The sequence below is a fragment of the Dermacentor albipictus genome, chromosome 5, assembly GCF_038994185.2.
Source record: "Dermacentor albipictus isolate Rhodes 1998 colony chromosome 5, USDA_Dalb.pri_finalv2, whole genome shotgun sequence".
In the NCBI taxonomy this organism is placed as follows: domain Eukaryota; kingdom Metazoa; phylum Arthropoda; class Arachnida; order Ixodida; family Ixodidae; genus Dermacentor; species Dermacentor albipictus.
The window spans coordinates 25435319-25454887 of NC_091825.1; the positions used below are offsets into that span (position 1 = coordinate 25435319).

A 19569-nucleotide genomic window follows, 5' to 3' on the forward strand; every position below is an offset into this window, starting at 1 on the left:
TCTTCAACCGTGCTGCTTTTAACCAGTTCACCAGTGCCTCCTCCACGTCAGGAAAAGTCGAACCTCGTATACGACATCTTTTCGTGGTCGCAGCAGCACTGCCGAACAACTTATCCTTTGCATTCCATATGCCACACACGGTAGTTAAAGGTAAATCCCTTTCGCGTGCCAGCGCCGACTTCTTCATGCCACGTTCGATGGCACGAACGATGTCCATTTTTCTGAATGCTAAGCGCGCGGTGTTTTTGCCCGAGCTTCGGCATGACGAGAGTCCTAGCTTGCACGATGTCACAACGCTTTCTCGTAGGAAATAAAGAACGCTCTCCAGCACGGATCCGAAGTGATGTTGATGTTGATGTGGCTTCTCGGATGGGGAGATGGATGGATGCTTCACCCTTCCAAGTGCCTTCTGCGTTTGCGCTTGGAGGCCGTTCGGATCCCTGAGGCTTGTTGTTGTTCTGCCGGGCCGCCCGATGGGGACGATGTACCGCCGTGATCGTGCGACGAAAAATGAAAACACTACTTTTTAAGGGGGGAGGTGGGGATCGGAACTAACTTCCTTGTTTCTTGACAGAAAGGGCTGAAATTTGACACACACACTGCATATTGCTAGAAAGAGACAAATCTAAAATTTCATAAAGATATCTTCATTAGTTTTTGTTTTATAAGAATTTATAAGTTCCTTGCTTGTGGAAAGCCTGGCACAGTAACGAAACATGATAGGAAGCTGGGAATACTTTGCATATTTGCCCAAATGTCTAATCTACATCAAGACAGTGTTCGATTTTTTTTTTTGGTGCACTAATAATTTTTTGTTCAACATAACACGCACCCGACTGTGCTTCACTGCATGGAGCCATGTAGCTATTGTGAATATAATTAAATAACGGAAAGATAAAGAAACATATTAAGACTGTCTTTAAATACAGCACAGCTTATGGACCACAGCAAAACAAACTGGACCAAAATCGGTCCAGCCATTGTTGTGCTATGCTTTCCACGAGCGAGGTCATTGACAAAAAAAACGCAACAGAGAAAATGGGCTGCAAAGTTTTGAAAGCACTGCAAATTTATTAAAAAGCACCAGGGCTGTAATATTTTGATTCATTGCTATCAGGCATCTTCTTACACCTTTGCCTCATTGTTTGGTGGGCTTTGGATGCCTTCTTCAGGCGTTCTTTATCCTTTTCGTGTAGTTCTTGTAGTAGTAGTGCATGACCACCATTTTCACTGCCAGACCGAGCCTGGTATCACAGTGTACACCCACAGAACGCTGTTGGCTTCTTGGGCACAAAGTTTTAGCGATCAAAGAGTTCATCGCGGAAACAGGCATAAATAATAATGAACTCAGTCACAAGGGGCCGAAATTTGTTCTTGGCATTGCTGCTTCCGCTCAGTCGCGGACACTGCGCGAAGGGAGTCGCGAACGCTGCATGCCTGCGCTTCTGCAGTCACCGCTGACAAAACGCAGCTCGAGGCGCGTCTGAATCGCGCGACGATTCGTCTGGTGAGCCTTGAGTCACCATACAGTATGTAGCTCGTCGACGGTTGGGGCTCACTCGCAGGCTGCGTGTCCCTGTCGCACGATGCATCGGAAACGCACGCCGTCTCTGCCTGCGATGGAGACCTTCGATCCGCGTCGCCTTCAACAACGCGATCTCGGTTGCTGACTCACGCGGCCGTACGCACAGGTGCGAGAGCCTCCGTTGGCACGTCTTCCGGTGGCTTGGTTAGTGTCGGTGTCACAGGGCGATTGTTGGCTTAGCTGCTGGAATCGCACGGTGCAAGATAACGCGGCACGTTATCCGCGTGTTCAGTCGGGTTCTCCGCTTCTCCCGCTGGCCGCCGTCTTTTTCTCGCCGTAGGAGGCTTGCGCTTCCGTTTTCCGAAGGCATGCTTCATTGAAAAGTTCTTTTCGAACGAGTGACGATCCATCACTGACCTGGGAGCTTTCATAAATCCGAATTCTGCGAGTGTTAAACGAAGAAACACGCCGGCGTGGTTTTCAAAGCAGACAACTGCGGTCCGCTGTGGTTGCCAGCTTGCCCGCTGCTGCAGCAGCAACCAATGTCGAGACGCCTTTCAGTACGGCGACCAATCGGAGGCCCGCTTTCATCGCAGGGCCCGTGTGACCGCCTCTAGCAGACCCGCGCTTCTTTTGTGTTTGTGTGTTTGTTACAAGATGGCGACGACCGAAGAATTCAGAAAGGGAATGGCGAAACTTCGAGCTTTCGAACGATACCAAGATAACGGCGTTCGGTGGCGGGAAAGACGAGTTAGGGCTCCGCGAATTGCGGTGATTTTACGCGAATTAAAGCTGTTTTCTCGCCCTACGCACTCCTAAATTAAATTTTTTCGGGCACTTTTAGTGCGTTTTCAGTCAAACCATTTTGATACAGTGTAGATTAGGCATTGCAGATACCGAAACGCGTCGTTGCCAAAAATCTATCTTTTTTGCGATTTTCGCGATCTGATCCCCGCGTCCCCACATAACCGATACGTACGCGACAAGCTGGTACGGTTTATGCGGATACAAAATGCATTATGTTCAATGACGGCTGAGTCGGAGATTTCACTTTACTACTTTTAAAACGGAACTACTGTTTAAGCGGGTACGGCTTAACGAGGTTTTACTGTACTCCAATAAAGAAGAGGACAATGCGAGTATGCATGAGTGTTTTTGTCAAGGTGCAGTGAAAAAGAAGTCGCAGTTGCACTCGGTATTAAAAAGGCGACCTGCCACTATGCCTCCTGAATAGCGCTCTACGACCCCTGTGGCGACAGTATGTACACCCACACAACGGTGGGGAGTCGGCCGGCCAACGCTGTCATGCCGACCGCCCAGCCCGAGTTCATGGCTGCCGCAGATGACACAAATGACAGCTACAGCTTGTTCTTCACACAACACCATGGCCAGTAGTACAAACTGGTGTCTTAATTTTATTTATCGCGACAACGGACGACCACTGTTAAATGTGTAGCACGAATTAGAGCCACGGTACAAGGCTAATTAAACTCGGAGCCTGCGTCTGGTTGTCACTGCACTGCTTGTGAGACTGCATGCAGCAGTGCATGCAACACTGTGCATGTTGCGAGGCGCAACACGCGCTTTGCAGTCTGGACACCGCAAATAGCAGCATATCCTTTTTTGCGCAAATTGATGTGCTGGGAAATAAAGCGTTCTCAAAGCAGCGCATTTTGCGATCGTCGGAATTGGATGTTGAAGAGGTGTATGCTGCGACTTTGCTTTGAGGCTTGTTAGGCCTAGCAGCATCCTTGGCGCTTGCTCGGCACTGCGCCGACAGTGGTGGATGGAGGTGGTGGTCTGCTTGTGTGGTTGACACAAAAACTCTCCACTGAAGCGGCATTGCGTAGCGCATCGTTGCAAGAAGCTGGTGCATTTAATGCTTGAGAAAAAGTACATTTTCACCAATTCCACAAAGGGGCTGAAATAGTTGCACGCAGGGCACCGCTGTTGCACGCAGTGCCCTGCTGTGATGCCGTGTCAACCAGACCTGCCACCCATTCCTCATGAACAATCCCACTGTGCGCGAAACGCGGAGCACTGGTAATCGGCAAACAACACAATTTCTTTCTTTCTTTCCTTTTCGCTTTTCAGTAACAAACGTTTCACCCTGCTACATACATATTGGGGCATGTGCCAAGGGCACACTAGCCTGTTACAACTCGCTCGCAACATGCAAAAACTTCATTATATTGCGAATAAATTGAGTTCTCCATTTTTCTCAAGACATTCTTTGTTTGTGGCCACAGTATCTAAAGAACTAGGACAGCTACAACTGTAATTCTTTTGCTATGTGAAGCTGAATGCATAAAGCTTGAAGTGCTGCAAGCAGAGTACTGCGGGGCTTTTTAGTCAATTCTGTATATAGATACAGTGGAATCTCGATGATACGAATCTCACGGGGTCACGAAAAATATTCGTATCAGCCAAAATTCGTATCATCCAAACAATTAAATCTAGCTAAATTAAAGAGTGAGAGGTGAATTCACTCAGGCACACGTACGTAAAAAGCATTTATTTCTTGAAGGAAAAGTCTCCCATGTCCTGCTTCTTTTTCTTTGTCAGGTCAATTAGCAGTCTTTGTTCAAATCCCTAAAAACGCGTGCACGTGTCGTCGCTGATTTCATCCGCGGCCATAGCACGCCTCAGAAATTTGAGTGCATGCAGCGTTTCAGTCGCCAGTGGTGGTCCTTCGCCGTCGCCCACGTCAAAGACAAGAACGCGGCTAGAAGCACAGCAGCCACTCCGTCCGATGGCACGCGGAAAAGGAGGAAAAGCACAAAAGCAACAAAAGTGCCACCACTTCAAACTCTTCGCGCCCAGTCGCGGCCTTCGCGCTGTTCTCTTTCACTGCCGTCGGTGGGGCTCGCGGTCGCGTTCGTCCGTGCGCTGGAATGGTGCCAAGTGTGGCCTCTTCTCCGCGCAGCGGCGCAACCTCCTCCCCTCCTTAGCAGCCGGCGCGCCGGTCGGAGGCGCAGCTGTGCATAGCAACTGTGACGTCACGCAGTAGCGGTAGAACGAGCGCGCGGGCGTGGGCGGTGGCAGCTGCACCGCCGCTCCTTCATCAGGCGTCGCGTTGCAGTCGAGTGAGACCCGTAGCTCCGAAGCGGCCCAGTGATTGCGCGCCAAGTGGTTCTGGAACAAAACGTAACAGCGCAAACATATAAGACGAGCCACAAAAAGAAAGACACGACACACACTGGCGCTGACTAACAACTTCTTTTTTCCTTCCATCGTGGATGCATTTATATACCTAGGCCACATAATCGCGCAGGCGCACAGAATGCATTACTGACGTCAGCCATCTTATCATATACGCAAACGTATGAAATCAAATTCTGATTGGTGCAGGGACAACGATGTGTCACTAATGCAATTATTTCCTTGACTTTTTATGTGATAGGCCTCTAAGGCAAGCCGCGCATGTTCATTCTTGCTTTTTCCAAGGATAATTGTCCGATCAAGTCGCGCCTCACAATTGCTGCAAGAGTTTATATGCGCAACCAGGTGCGCTCCTTTATCTACATTTTTGTTTACTTTTTGCGCATGTTCCCTGAGTCGCTCATTTACGCAACGCCCTGTCTGGCCAACGTATGTATGACATACGTTGGCCAGACAACGTATGTCATACATACGTTGTCTGTCTAGCCAACGTACTGATTAGATCGCCGGGTACTAAAGGCAGGGAAGCAGAACGCAAGCGGCAGCAGCGACAGGCGATATCGCCGAACACCAAAGCGAATGAATTGGAACGCAGACGGCAGCAGCGACCGGCCATTTCACCGAACAGTAAAGCCAGGGAAGCAGAGCGCAGACGGCAGCAGCGTCTGGCCTTCTCCAAGCACACTTTCAAATTTCCAAAGTGTCCTCGGTAATATTCGTATCAACCGATGCGGGTCAAAAAGTGATTCCTAACAACCGTTCTCTAGCACGTTGGAAAATAATGGGGCTCGACCGGAACCACAGAAAAATTCGTATCATCCAGAAATTCGTATTAGCCGTGATCGTATCATCGAGATTCCACTGTATGTAAGTAGCGTTTGCTGTATAGCACTGAGCAACATTTCTTTGTTCTCATTTTTCTCGAAACATTGTTTCTGGTCACTTTGCTTGTATGCTGCATCAGTATCTTTGGACCTAGGACAGCTAGAGCTATTATATTTTTCTTGCTGTACAAAGCTAAATGTGTTGGGAATGTAACGCTGAGAGCACATTTTTTATTTTCTGCTCCAAAATTTTTTTACTTACATTTACATTTTTTCTTATTATTCATACTGTGAACACAACTTCAACGGGCTGTAAATAGACAACTAATTGTTCAATTTTGAATCTGTTTCCAGCGTTGTTATCCTTATGCACTGTAGTACGCAACTATATGTTGTTTGCAACATTCCCTTTAGTGGGTAAATTTTAATTGTTTCAACAAACAATAATAGGCAGGGTGTCTACCAACCGGGAAAACCGGGAATTCTCAGGGATTTTGAGTAGTCTGGAAAAAGTCAGGGAAAACTCAGGGAATTTGGGCCTCTATCAGGGAAAATTAGCGGCAATTTTATTCAAAGGGTCGAAAGTCGCGGTAATGCTGGCTCGAGCAACAGACAGGAATCCTAATGAATCGTCTTTGACGCCCTGTCGTCGGCTGGAGGAGTTGCCAGTGTACAGTCAACGACCGACTTTCCGCATTCCCGATAATTTGGACGGCTTCGCGGCACCGCTACGTACCCCATAGAGTCAACGTATCAGAACGTGTAAAATTTCGGACGCAAGAACTCTTCGCCGTCCGATTTTCCGGACGTTTTTCGTAACCACAGGTCCGAAATGGCAATAATCAAAGGCACCACCGCTGGCGTTTTGATTACTTCGCCACCTGGAACCGGCACTCTCGCACGCAGATCCGCTGGCAGCCGTTGCCACCACTGCGGCAACGCTAGGCCTAGCTGCTTCGACGTTCGCTATGAAGCTTCTTGTCGCTGGGTGCCAAGTTTTTTATTGAAAGAATTAGCTGCTTTCAGCAATGGCACAAACTCCGCCTTTGTGGTCCTCGCGATTTGCTTAGAAACTTGGAAAACACGGTGCGTTACATAATGCTGGTTCCCAAAAGTCAGCTTCGCCTCTGTACAGAAATGTTACTTGGTGAAGCATACGCAAAAGTATTGCAGTAAAGCATAACAAGCGTGGGAAGGGGCTATTGCCACGGAACACAGTATGTATTCCTTAATTATACACACGTGCACCCGGTATTTCCTGTCGCAGTACGAGCACTGAAATGCCTAATATGTGTACCGACAAGCCTTCAGAGCGTTTTCGAACGTGCCTGTGGCGATTTGAGGCCTTAAGGGCAGTAAATGACATGCATTTATCTTTTTCCAACTGGCCGACGTTTCGGACGTTTTCGCGGCCCCTAGGGAGTTCAAAAAATCGGTCGTGGACTGTGCAGCTGACCAAGATGCTTCAAATGGTCCTTGGGGCGAACGAGTGGCAGAAGGAGGACAAGAACAGAAATGGTCTACACATTGAGGAATAAAGGGGAAAGTAAGCTTGCTGCCGCCGTTTTGAAGGAGCTTGAGCTCCAAAAACAAAGTTTTGGCTGATGTTTAAATGCAGATGTCCCTCATCCAAACCAAAATAAACTCTTTAAAGCAGTGAAACACAACACTCTGGCGTCATGTGCGGGCTGAGAGTATGTTAGGACAGTTGAGGTTGACTTACGAGCTGTTGAGAGAGAATCTCAATTGTGACAGAGTTCGGGCCTCATACCACTGAGCTTGCTATCAGTTGGTAGAAATAGCTCATATTCGAAAATATTTGCTTCTATGTGCATCTCCTGCCCCGACTTGGACGCGGCCAGCGGCTTCTGCGGGTCCCCGATAGGGTCTCCGCTGAAGCTCCTCAGGATCAAATAAAGTTCATTGTCTGTCTGTCTGTCTGTCTGTCTGTCTGTCTGTCTGTCTGTCTATGTGCATCTCATTTTTATTCGTATTTGAGAATGTCCGACTCCATTTGCAATTTTTTTCGAAGACACTTTATTTGGTGTGCATTAACTAACCGCTGCCTTCTATTCTCTTTTTGAATAACATAAACAGTACTCCTTAGTATTCAAATTGGATTAAGTCGCTTTTTTATTTTTTTTTCATGCGCTTACTAATGAGTGACAGCATCAGGCGATATGGTTTCAGTCCGTCTTGACATAAAACATAGTTCTGCATCACTCAGGGAAATTTGCAAAGGCACTCAGGGAAAACCTGGAAAACTCAGGGAATTTGGAAATATCAACTTGGTAGACACCCTGAAAGGTAATTATCTTGGCAACTACTATGTATTTGCAAAATCTAATTGGCTATTTTAAATAAGCACAAAAACTGAATAAAGATATGCAGTTATTTCATCAAGAAATAGTATAGTTATCTCAATAACCCATGTCCCCCCTTATAGGCAAAATTAGGCACGAAGCATTCGGGCATTGCTGTCAGTCATGTGTCAAGTACGATTTCCGCTGGTGACTGTGGTGATGAGGATTCCGCCGCTTCGTTTCAGTTGAATGCTAGCCCTGCCCTTACTCGTTCGCACATTTGCGGCACTGTGCTCACAGAGCTACCATACTAGAACCAACTGTGTTGCGCGGCTCCGTGCAGTCTTCTTTTTAGTGCGTGAGCACATTGTAGATTCGTGATGTGGTTGTACGAAGCTTGGTGATAACAGTTGGCACAGCTCCAAGAATGAGGTGAGCTGTGATGGTGGATGATGGATGATGGATGACCTAGATAAGAATGGGCGAGCAGCACGGAGCAGATGGCTTCAGCGCTCGACGTAACTCGATGCTTGGAGAGGCACGTAATCAGTTCTGAGTTGTCGCTTGGAAGGAACAGTTAGATAAATGATAAGAGAATAATTACATAAACAGTGACAGCAGAAATGAGTGAAAGTATACTCGTGCAAAATAACAATTACCGTATAGACTCATGTAAGCAATTGGGGAAAAAAAAGTGCGACCCTTATACGAGTCTATACGGTAGATAAGCAGTAATAGACTACAGCTTAGATCGCTTAAATGTGACCCTTTATAGTGCAGAACTGGCTACAGTGTGGCCCTTTTTGACTCCAGTTTACCCTCCCATAGAACTCTGTGTATACGCATACCGGTTACAATGTGGCTTCCATGGGAAAATGTCAGTTAAACGCGCTGCAGTTGCTCTGTCGCACTTGGAAAGTGGGGAAACCACCTCGATAACAAAAGTGAGGGCACGGGCAACACTCGAATAGTAGCAGCTTGGTCCACGGTCGCTATACTTTCAACACCCGTGCATACGCCGGTCAGTACAAGAAATAGGACGAGACGCTGTGCTGCGCCTGAAATTTCGGTTGGTGTCATTCTTTCTTTTATTCTTTATTACTTTGTCTGCTTCATGCAAAGACCGCGGGTACTTGGCCGTTCGTAAACTTAAACAGATGCGAAACTCCCGGGCACATGCTTCGATTCTCAGATAGGCGCGGCTGCTTGGTATACATGTTTTGCACACGTGCAGCATTTGAACACAAGTCGTTTTGGTTAAAGTGTGGATATTCGCGATCCCGGCGACTTACACTATAGGCTGTCTGTGCTGTAATTAGATAAACTATGATGGCAGAAATGAGTGAAAGCACACTCCCATGAAACATGGGTTCGCTTCAGGGGATGAACTCAACCTGTTGTACAATAACATGTGTAGTAGCTATATATGTAGCAATTGTGCCTATACAGTGATATCCCATTACTACAAACACCACATTAATGAACTTTTCAGATTAACAAGCTTTTCAGAAATCCCCAGCTGACTTCTTATGGTTTCAACGTAAAAATATTTCAGTACTACAAACATCAGAGCTCCGAACTTTTCAGAATAAGAATCATTTTTCAGTTTCCATGTCATGTTAACTCCTCCGTGCTACGAACTAATATTCAAAAATCTGGGGATTTTAAATGTTTGCATATCTTTCATGGCAGCCGAAATGGTAGGATAGCAGATGACAAGGCACAGAAAGCGGATGCCGTGGCGCACAAGTTAAGAAAACCCGAGACGGCGCTCAATAATAACAAAACAAAAAAAATGCGGAAGAGCAGTTGTTATTTATCCCGGAGGCAACGACGTATCGGGTTTTACACAAGCTCATGCTCAGCCCAGGCAAGTGTCACCCAGCAACAGAGGCGCGATTTCTCTTCCTTCTTTCGCGCTTCTTTCTGCGCCCATACCAGCTGCGCGCGAAAAAATGTAACCTCCGTACTCATGGGGATGCTGCACATTTGCATTTTTCACTTTCCAGGCGGTGTCATTTACACGCGCTTGTGGTTTGAAATAGCTCAGGCGTCCACCTCAAGTAAGACAGTTTCAGTGTCTACGGCAAGGATTGTAAAAACAAACAAGAAACATTGCGCTTAGGAGGCAACATGGAGCTTCCTTTTTGTCAGTAGTTTTCTCAGCGTCTGATTTGCCCGCGTCACTCATGCTATACGGTGCTTTGGTAGTGCGTGGCGGCAGATTTGAAGACGAAAAAATGCGCTTTCCAACGAAACCAAGATGGCGGCGCTCGATTGCGCCGTTCCGGAGATATTGTGGCTTGAAAAATGCTGTTCTTTCTTGATTTCCACAAAATTTCTCAGCACCTTGGCTGATAAAATAAATCTTTTAGAGCACTTCTACGTGGTTTGCAGTGATGATATTTCGGAATCAGATAGAAAACAAGTAATAGAAACTTAAAATGTGATTTTGAAAAATTCGATACAGTCGCCGACCGTTTATTCGGACCTCACGGGGACTGCGAAAATGTCCGAATAAACAGGTGTCCGAAAAAGCAGATTAAGAAAAAAAATAAATCCTTTATTCCCACGGACTTATTCGGGCTCGGCAGTAGGCTTGGAAGAAATCGTGAATGCGCCGTTGCTCGCTGTTCCGTTTACGCGCAATCAGATAAGCCTGAATCTCGGAGAGGGTCGCAGCGTAGCACATGGTGCGTCATCTTCCGACTCAGAGTCATCGTCCGGCGGTGCAGCAGAAACCTGACGCAGTTCTGCGCATGTCAGTGCAGCAGTGTCAGCACCTATGAAACTGTCAAATGAGACGGTGTCCGGAATCGCAATGCAACCACTGCGCAGGTCTCGGCAGAACATTTTCCGCGTCAGTAGGGAGCACATCGGAAGGCGACAAGTCTTAGGCCTCCCGGCACCCGCTTGCCGGCATTCCCCAGCGCAGTCTGCGCGGGCACTGTCGGCACCATTAGACCCTTGACGCGATGTTTACGTATGGCGCGTTGGATCACCGAAACCTCGACACAGCACACAAACACCACCATGCCGACACCAGTCGCACAAACGAAAAACACAGCCTGCTCGCAGCGTCGTACGCGAAGAAACAAATCAGCTGCTGGATTGTCTTGACGTGGCTTACTAAGCTAAAACCGGAACTGCTGCAGAGCCACTCTATCTAACCAGGCAGAAACGATGATGATGAGCGGGGATTTCCAGTAGCGCCACTTCGTGGGGCAGCAAGGAAGCTCCGTTCAAAACAAAAATGGCGTTCAGCAAGTTGAACCATTGGTCGAACCATGCACCGGTCAGAGTCGGTGCATGGTGCTCTTGACCGAGTTGGCTCAGGGAGTGTCCGAAAAATCAGACGAGAGGTTGCAAGGTGTCCGAACTTTCGGCAGTTGTTATACATTATGGTCTATAGGGAGAATGGCGGTGCCGCGAGGCTGACCGAATAATCGGGCATGTCCGAATTATTGGAGTCCGGAAAATCGGTCGGCGACTGTATTTTGGCCATTCCTTGCGATGCGAAAGCCGCAATCCCCTCAACGAAGCATTGGGGAGCTGTGCGTATTCAACTTCTTTATTGGTTGAAACACTTTAACAGATAAAACATCCAGCAGATGAAATGAACAACGAAGCTAAAGACAGCTTGGGGGGGGGGGGTGAAGGTGGGGTGAGCTCTTTATTGAAATACAGAATTAACTGTAAATTGGGATTAAGTTTGCTCTTGTCTTCATCTTATATGTTAAAAATAAGATGGAACAGCAGGTGGAAGAAAAAACACTTGCATCTCATTATAATAGATATTTATTGTAATGTCTCAGAAGGTACTAACTTATACAGAGCTTCCTCCATGCACCACAGCAGTAAGTTACTGGTCCAAAGCATTCTTCCTCTAGAAGCATATATTTTTGCTCCACCCTGCAATTTTTCCTGCACCGAAAGCTGTTCCCAAAGGCCAAGTGCCACTTCAGGATTGCTGAAATCGAATAAATGCCATAATCAGACATTCTGAGCTAAGGTTAAAGCTTGAAAACCTTCCACCGAATTAAATCTTCCTTTCGAATTATTGATCTGCATAATGTGTGTTATCTGCAAGAGATTTAGCACTTCACTAGCTCAGCAAACACCTTCTCACGATGTCGGCCACTTACTGCTTGCAGGGCCACACGAACAACAAGGGCATCCCCCTGGAGGCATCCTTCAGTCCAGACTCGCAGTTTGTGTTCAGCGGCTCGACGGATGGCCGGGTGCACGTGTGGAGCACGGCGGAAGGAGGCACGCGCACCGCGGTGCTCAGTTGCGACCACACGGGGCCCGTCCACTGCGTCCAATTCAACCCCAAGTACATGATGCTGGTCTCTGCCTGCACGAACATGGTGAGCACCCCCACGATGTGGCCACAGACCTTCTCTCGGGGGCTCACAGAGTTGTCGAGCGGCTGGTCAACAATCTATCTGTCTTTTCTGACACTTGTACTTGGGGTGTTAGAGGTGGAGAGAAAGCTGTACTACATGGTTGCATCAGCTTACTGGAGAAAAAAGAAAATCAGAAGAGTCCCTCCATCCCCCATGTCTATTACTCTGTGCGGCCCTCAATCTACAGTAATATTAATTTTTTAAAAAAAGTGTTCCCATTCCTTGGGCTGTATCTTCTCCCGAAGTTGTAATCGTCATTTGTCTTCCTTGCGTTTCTTTTCTTGAACGAAACCACACACTCACTACTTTCTTGTCAAGAATGCTATGTCATGCTGATAAAGCACATGCCATTCGTAACTTGGAAGTGCAGGGCATACAGTGTTAACCCTTTGACGGTTTTTGCCGTACATGTACGACGGCGGTTTTCTGTCCCGCAAGGTCTTTGCCGTACGGGTACGGTTTCGACCCTCCGTTTGAAATTTCGCGCCATAATGACGATGCACGCTCACTGGGACGTGCTGCCACCTCTTAGGACTTACAAGAAGCGTTTGAAATTTGTGCTACCTTCTTGGGGAGATAAATATAACTGACTTCTAGCTTCAGCGCGTCGTCGCGCAGACTGCGGCAACACCCCTTTTGCGGTTTCGGTTTCGCCGCGTGATCGCAACGGAGGCGCGCGAAACGTAATTTTTCTCTTTGTCGGCACTCTCTTGCAGATGCTGTGGAAGCTGATTTCTATCTTGATTGGCGCTGCACTTAGCTTGTTTATAACGCCGCTCGCAAGGTATTCTCGCTCTCAGCGGCAACGCGGTTTCGGTTCCGCCGCAACGGAGGCGCGCGAAACGTGATTTTTATCTTTGAGGCACGCTATCGCAGGGGCGGCGGAAGTTGATTTCTATCTTGATTGGCACTGCTCTTAGCTCGTTTATCTCCGCCACTCATGAGGTATTCTCGCTCTCTGCAGCTGTGCGGAGACTCGTGTTTCAGGGATACCACACTCTGAAATACTATTGAACATTTTGCAGCTCTGAGTGATGCCGACACCAAAATACTGTTCCTAATTTTTTTTTACTATTTATTCCCGGCTTTATACATCTTGGACATTCAAGATCCACAATAAAATAATTTGACCACCTGGGAAAGTTTTCTTCAAAATAATTCGACCCTCAAAGGGTTAAGGAAAGGCACTCGAGATAGGTGACGATTATTGCTTGGGGACATGATACGGCCCAAAGGGTGCAATTTTTTTAGTGCTGATTTAAGGGGGGACGTGGCAATGGAAGTGGTCAAATTGTCTAAATTTTCTATTTTCTGGTTTATTAATTTTTTTCGTGATCCACGGACCTTAATTTATCATGTGGTGAAATATGATAACAAAATGCGTGGCAGAAATCGAGAAAACAGCACTTTTCTAGAGTGCTGTCATCAAAAATTGCGAAAAAATTGGGCTTCGAAAGGCCCCCTTGCACTGCGGATCGCCCGGCTATCCGTCGACACAGCGCCGCCATCTTGGTATCATCGTAAAGAGGAGAGATCGGAGCTAAAGATAACTGGAGCGACATTTTCTCCAGTGAAAAAGAAACCAGCAAACGCAAACTAAAAAAAAAAAGGCAAATGCAGCATTGCGATTGGGCGCAGTAGTCACGTGGGGCACAGGGCACACTCCTGTTGCCTGTCGTTAATTTGAATTGCCGATGAACCTCTCTCGCACGCGTTTGCGCAGCAGCGAACTGCGCGTTTTGGTCAACGAGATTGACGATCGTGGCAGCTTACGCAACTTTTCTGTGATGAACCCCAAAAGAATCAAGTTTTGAATGGCCCACGTGTACGGAAGACCACGAAAGGCGTTGGAAAGAGGGCGAAAACTACTCATAGAAGCGGATGCTGCCGAGCTTGTTGATGAGGCACGACTGGCGCCTGTGGGTGACCGGGAAAGCGCTCCTGCGTGCAGTGCTGACGACATGTCGGCGAGCAATGGTGAAGGCATGTCCGCGAGCGATGGTGAAGGTGCGTTCACCAGCGGTGGTGACAGCGCATCCGTAAGCGATGGTGACGGTGCATCCACTTGTGATTGTGACGGCAACGCGACATTGGCGGAGCAGAAGCTTTCGCATCAAATATTCAACTGTTGATTTCAGCTCCAACTCGCCAATAAAGAGGTTGCGCAACGAGAGACAAGAGCGGACGTTTTAAACGCACTGTCATCTACCTCTGCATGACGGATGGATGCACGATCAACAAGGCAACTGAGGTGCACAAAACTGCTGCAAGAACGCAAAAAACTACTTCAATATGTAAGGAAAATGTGTCCTCACAGGCAAAGGACTACATCCCGGGCAGGTTTTAGGTGTTAAAAGTAAAGATTTAAATGTTTACCACAAACGAAACTTTGAGCTCCATTTCCTCAGCTTTCATTTTTTGCACAGTTGCTTTCAGTCATCCCAGTGCCATTTGACAACGAATGAAGACAAAATCATTCTGTCCTTCGCACTTAGGTCTTGAAACATTGATGAGTGCAGTAGAGCTGTCCACATTTAACATGCACCTAATAAAAAAATTTGTTTTTTTACAAAAGTCAGTTAGTAAGACAATATGCATAGGAAAGTTCAAAAACTATCTTAATGCTCATTTCAGCATTTAAAAATAAACCGATAGCTTTATTGCACAGAATGGGCCTTTGTGAACATGTGAATGTGAAAATCGGTGAACTTATGTGTTATTACTTAATTAATTTGGGGACGACCATTAGAATCTATTAATTGTTGTAACTCAAAAACAATAATAGATACCACAAAACTAATTCGTGTTATGATATCAGCATAACAAATCACACCTGCATGCCAAATTTCACCTATTTATTCCCATAAATAAATAAGTTCTCATTGCCATGTCCTGGCAGGACATGGGTTCTAAAATGTTTTTCTTTCTTTGGTTCAATCTGAGCTAAACCTCACTGTCTCAGTCAGTTTTTCATGCCGATTGCAAATCTGTAATTAGTTTTTTTTTTATAGCTAATCTGGTTCAGAAAGTACTAAAGTCTGAAGATAAACTTCATGGGTACTTATTACGTGGCTTTTTGGCAATTTCGCATTGCTAAACACAAAAAGTAAGTGCATGATGCTAATGCCAAAGACTTGTGGTGATGTTATGTTTATTTGCTTGAAAACCCGCCGTGGTTGCTCAGTGGCTATGGTGTTGGGCTGCTGAGCACGAGGTCGCGGGATCGAATCCCGGCCATGGCGGCCGCATTTCGATGGGGGCGAAATGCGAAAACAACCGTGTGCTTAGATTTAGGTGCACATTAAAGAACCCCAGGTGGTCAAAATTTCCGGAGTCCTCCACTACGGCGTGCCTCATAATCAGAAAGTGGTTTCGGCACGTAAAACCCCAAATATTATTATTATTTGCTTGAAAACATTCTAAAGGTAAGAAAGCAGACCAACATTTACTGTGAATATTTTGTCTTATTTTCACTCATTATTTCTTATTGTAATCTGCAAAATGATGCTAGAGTAACAGAAATAGCATCACCGCCTAGATGATTTCAATTTGATACACTGATGCGCAAGTTGTTATTGTCCCTTAACGACATCATAGAGAAAAGCCTTGTAAGGCTGAGTGCAGTGTGTAAAAACATCGAATAGAGAAATATGCTTTTGATGTTTAGACAGCTGTAACTTTTTCTAGAATGCAGCTACAGCAATATTAATGACATAATTTTGTAGCTATGTTCTTCACGAGAATGGCCATACTAAATGTATGACTGTACCCTCCCAGAAACCGGGAAAAAATTGTTATGAAGCCTTGTACTGCTATTAAACCAGCATTAGAAACTCAGGGTGTCCACCAACCAGGAAAACCGGGAATTCTCAGGGAATTTGAATAGTCTGGAAATACTCAGGGAAAACTCAGGGAATTTGTGCATTTATCAGGGAAAATTAGCCGTAATTTTATTGAAAGGGAATGAAAGTCGTGTTAATGCTGGCTCCAGTAACAGACGAATCGCAACGAATCGTCGTTGACGCCGTGTCATTGGCACAAGGTATTGCCAGACTAGTTGACCAATTTTCCAGAAGCCCGATTTTTCGGACATGACCGATAATTCGGGTGGCTTCGCGGCACCACCACATACTCCATAGAGTCAATGTATATTGCCCTGACTGCAGGTCTCAAATGGCATTAATCAAAGCCAACACCGCTGCCATTTCGATTGTCTCGCCGCCTCGAACCGGTGCTCTCTCGCCCGCCGATCCGCTGGCAGCCGTAGTCACTACCGCACAGCGTTAGGCCTAGCTGCTTCTACGTTCGCTAGCTTCTTGCCATGCGGTGTCGTGTTTTTTGTTGAAAGAATTCACTGCTGTCAGCAATGGTACCGACTCCGTTTGTGTAATCCTCGCAATTGGCTTCAAAGCTTGCAAAGCACAGTGCGTTGAGCAATGCCAGTCTCCGAAAGTTAGCTTCGCCTCAATAGAAAGATGTTACGCGGTGAAGCATGACAAGCATAGGAAGGGGCAATTGTCGCGGGACACAGTATGTATTCCTTAATTATACATGCGTGCACCCCCATCTCCTGTCACTGTACGACCACTGATATGCCTAATAAGTGTACTGGCAAGCCTTAAGAGCTTTTTCGGACGTGCCTGTAGCAATTTGAGCCCTTAACTCTTTCGTTACCGCAAGAAAATTGTAGTTTTTTATAGGTCTCGGAAAAAATATGTATTTACCGCTCCAAATAATATTCCAGCACACATTGCAGCATAGTGTGTTGTGCATAATGAAATTCTCTTTCTAAAGGCATATGTTGCCAAACAAACAAATTTTAAGTAAAACAAAAATTCTAGAAAGCACCATTTTTGCTGCCAGTTGATAAAAACAAAATAAACTATATCTGCTAAAACATTAATATCAAAAAAAATTCCGAATACACATTTCAAAGATAAATAACCGAGGAACGCCCGAAAAAGTAAATGATCAGTACGCCGCCATTCTTCAGATACAAAAATGAAACAGACCAGTTCATCGCTCTTGGCATGTGGTGAAGCAGTTCCTGGATTTTGTGAAGCATAGGTGCACTCCGCATTTTCCCCGCAATATGTCTGGTATTTCTCCATCTTTGCAGTCCTCGTAATACACTTCGCAGTTCCTTCTTTTCGGCATCTTCTGAGGATGGTCCGATGAGAAGTCCAGGGAACGTGCTTGACCAGTTCGTCTAGAGTCATGCACCTCTTTCAGGACCAGTCGCTCTCAGCGTAGCTGGGCAACTACAATCTTTTGCATCCAAGCGTATCTGTTTGCATTTTTGCAAATTGTCTTTATCACTTCTGCAAAGAAGAGTAGAAAGAAATCCCACGTTGTTGCAGACTGTCTTGCGCTAATCCACAGTGCTGGGCCAAGATGTGCTATCGGTGGCCTTTTTGGTGTGAATGGAAGTTTCTTTGCTGCCGATGGAAGCATATCATAGCCAAGTGAAGGATACACCCTGAAGATAATCAGGAGAGCTCTCAGTTCGTGCAAGAAGATTGGCAGATAAGTGCGCGCAAGAAAGGAGACTGCTCAAGGCCGTGACGAAAACTCACTGGTGAACAGTTGTGGATGCCCCATATGCTGACTCAAAACATCGTCCCCTGTCAGAGCTTGAATCTGCTTTGCTGTCATCTTCGGAATCATAAATCGAGTCCCGATTATTAAATTGAAGTGCGGTTTGCAGCATAGTTTCGAGCACGACACTTTTCTCACAACGCAGCCGCGTGGGATGACGCTGTGGGAGCCGCTTTCAATAACTGCGCAGTGACACCGGCAGCTCCCCTTGCCTGGATTTTACGAGAGAAGCAAAACCTGGCAGAGAGTATGTCAGGACAGTTGAGGTTGACTTCCCAGCTGCTGAGAGAGAATCTTAGTTGTTTCATTTCATTTTCATTTCATTTCATTTTATTACCTTAAAGACTCCTTGCGGGGTATTACATAAGGGGTGGGTGGTACAAAAATACAGGAGGTTGCCCACTATCTTTTTAAAGACAAGAGTACTCGTTACTTCATCAACGAAGGCAGATGAGGTGGTGATGGCAGCAACGTGGTGGGGAAGGCCGTTCCAGTCTTTAGCTATACGATGAAAAAATGATGACGAGCAGGTGACAGTGCGCGCACTAGGGCGAGCAACATTTAGTGGGTGGCCTGTGCGCAGCGATATGCGTGAAGGTGGTACAATGTAAGGTGTGTGGCGAAGCGAGCTGGTGAAGAATTTATGGAATAATGATAAGCTCGCGATACGGCGATGGTGTGCTAGTGTGTCCAAACCAGACTCCACTTTTAATGGTGATACGCTGATATCATATGAGTGTGTCGAGTGAATGTATCTTACGGCGCGGTTCTGTATGGATCCTAACGCGTTGCTGAGGTAAATCTGGTGAGGACGCCATATCGGTGACGCGTATTTGAGTTTTGGCCTAACCAGTGTTTTATATGCTAGTAGTTTTACTTGTTGAGGAGCATTGCAGAGATTGCATTTCAGAAATCCCAAGGTTTTGTTAGCAGATAATATGATGTTAGTTATATGTGAGCACCAGTTTAAATCATGCGTGATCATAATGCCTAGGTACCGTATTTACTCGCATAATGATCGCACTCGCGTAATGAACGCACCCCTGAATTTTGTCATCAAAATTCGATTTTTTTTATTTCCCGTGTAATGATCGCACCCTGAACTTGCCGCAGCGATATGTCGTGTGCCAAGTCTAGCTAATAATGATCGCGCTTACCGTCTGTCGAATGCTACGCGAACGACTCGTCTGCACGCACCAAACATGCTTAAGTAGACGCCTCATTTCATTACTTTCATCACTTTCCGCACTTCCATGGCAAAAAGAGGTACAACCAAACTTGCCTTTATTATGGGTAGGCTTTATAATGGTTGTAGTCAACAAAAACAAAAAAGGCGCCTTTCGATTCTTTTCATCTGCACTCGTGAGCACGCAACAAATCGCGCGCGGCAATGATAGTAGCCACGTTTACACTGATACGTTAAAAGTGTACCCTATTCATATGCCAACGCTTGTAACACAGCTAAGATATTGGCCCACCCTTAGCGGAAACATGCCGTGTTAAGATAGTAGTGAAAACAGATGCCGCAGTTTCCGCAGCACGCCGGCCATGGGTTTCTGTCACTGGCAGCTAAGCGCGCCCATCTGTTTCTGTTTCCTCTAAGTGGACATGGCTACGTTATTGCCGCAAACTTGCCGATATTAACAATATTGCACGTTATGCACGTAATACACTCACGAGAAAAAAAAAGATCGCGTTCGGCGCGTTCAGCTTGCTCTGCCGGCCGCCATCTTTGTTTTGGTGTCCCG

At 46.3% G+C, this 19569-nt stretch overlaps 1 protein-coding gene across 1 annotated transcript in view; it reads left to right on the top strand.

Moving 5' to 3' along the window:
* The window catches only part of Wdr82 (WD repeat domain 82), a 67614-nt gene that overhangs the window by 37579 nt on the left and 10466 nt on the right, over nucleotides 1-19569 (top strand). Inside the window, exon 6 of the mRNA XM_065427166.2 lies at nucleotides 11969-12184. Within this exon, the coding sequence (XP_065283238.1) occupies nucleotides 11969-12184 (216 nt within the window). The remainder of the gene's footprint in view (nucleotides 1-11968; nucleotides 12185-19569) is intronic.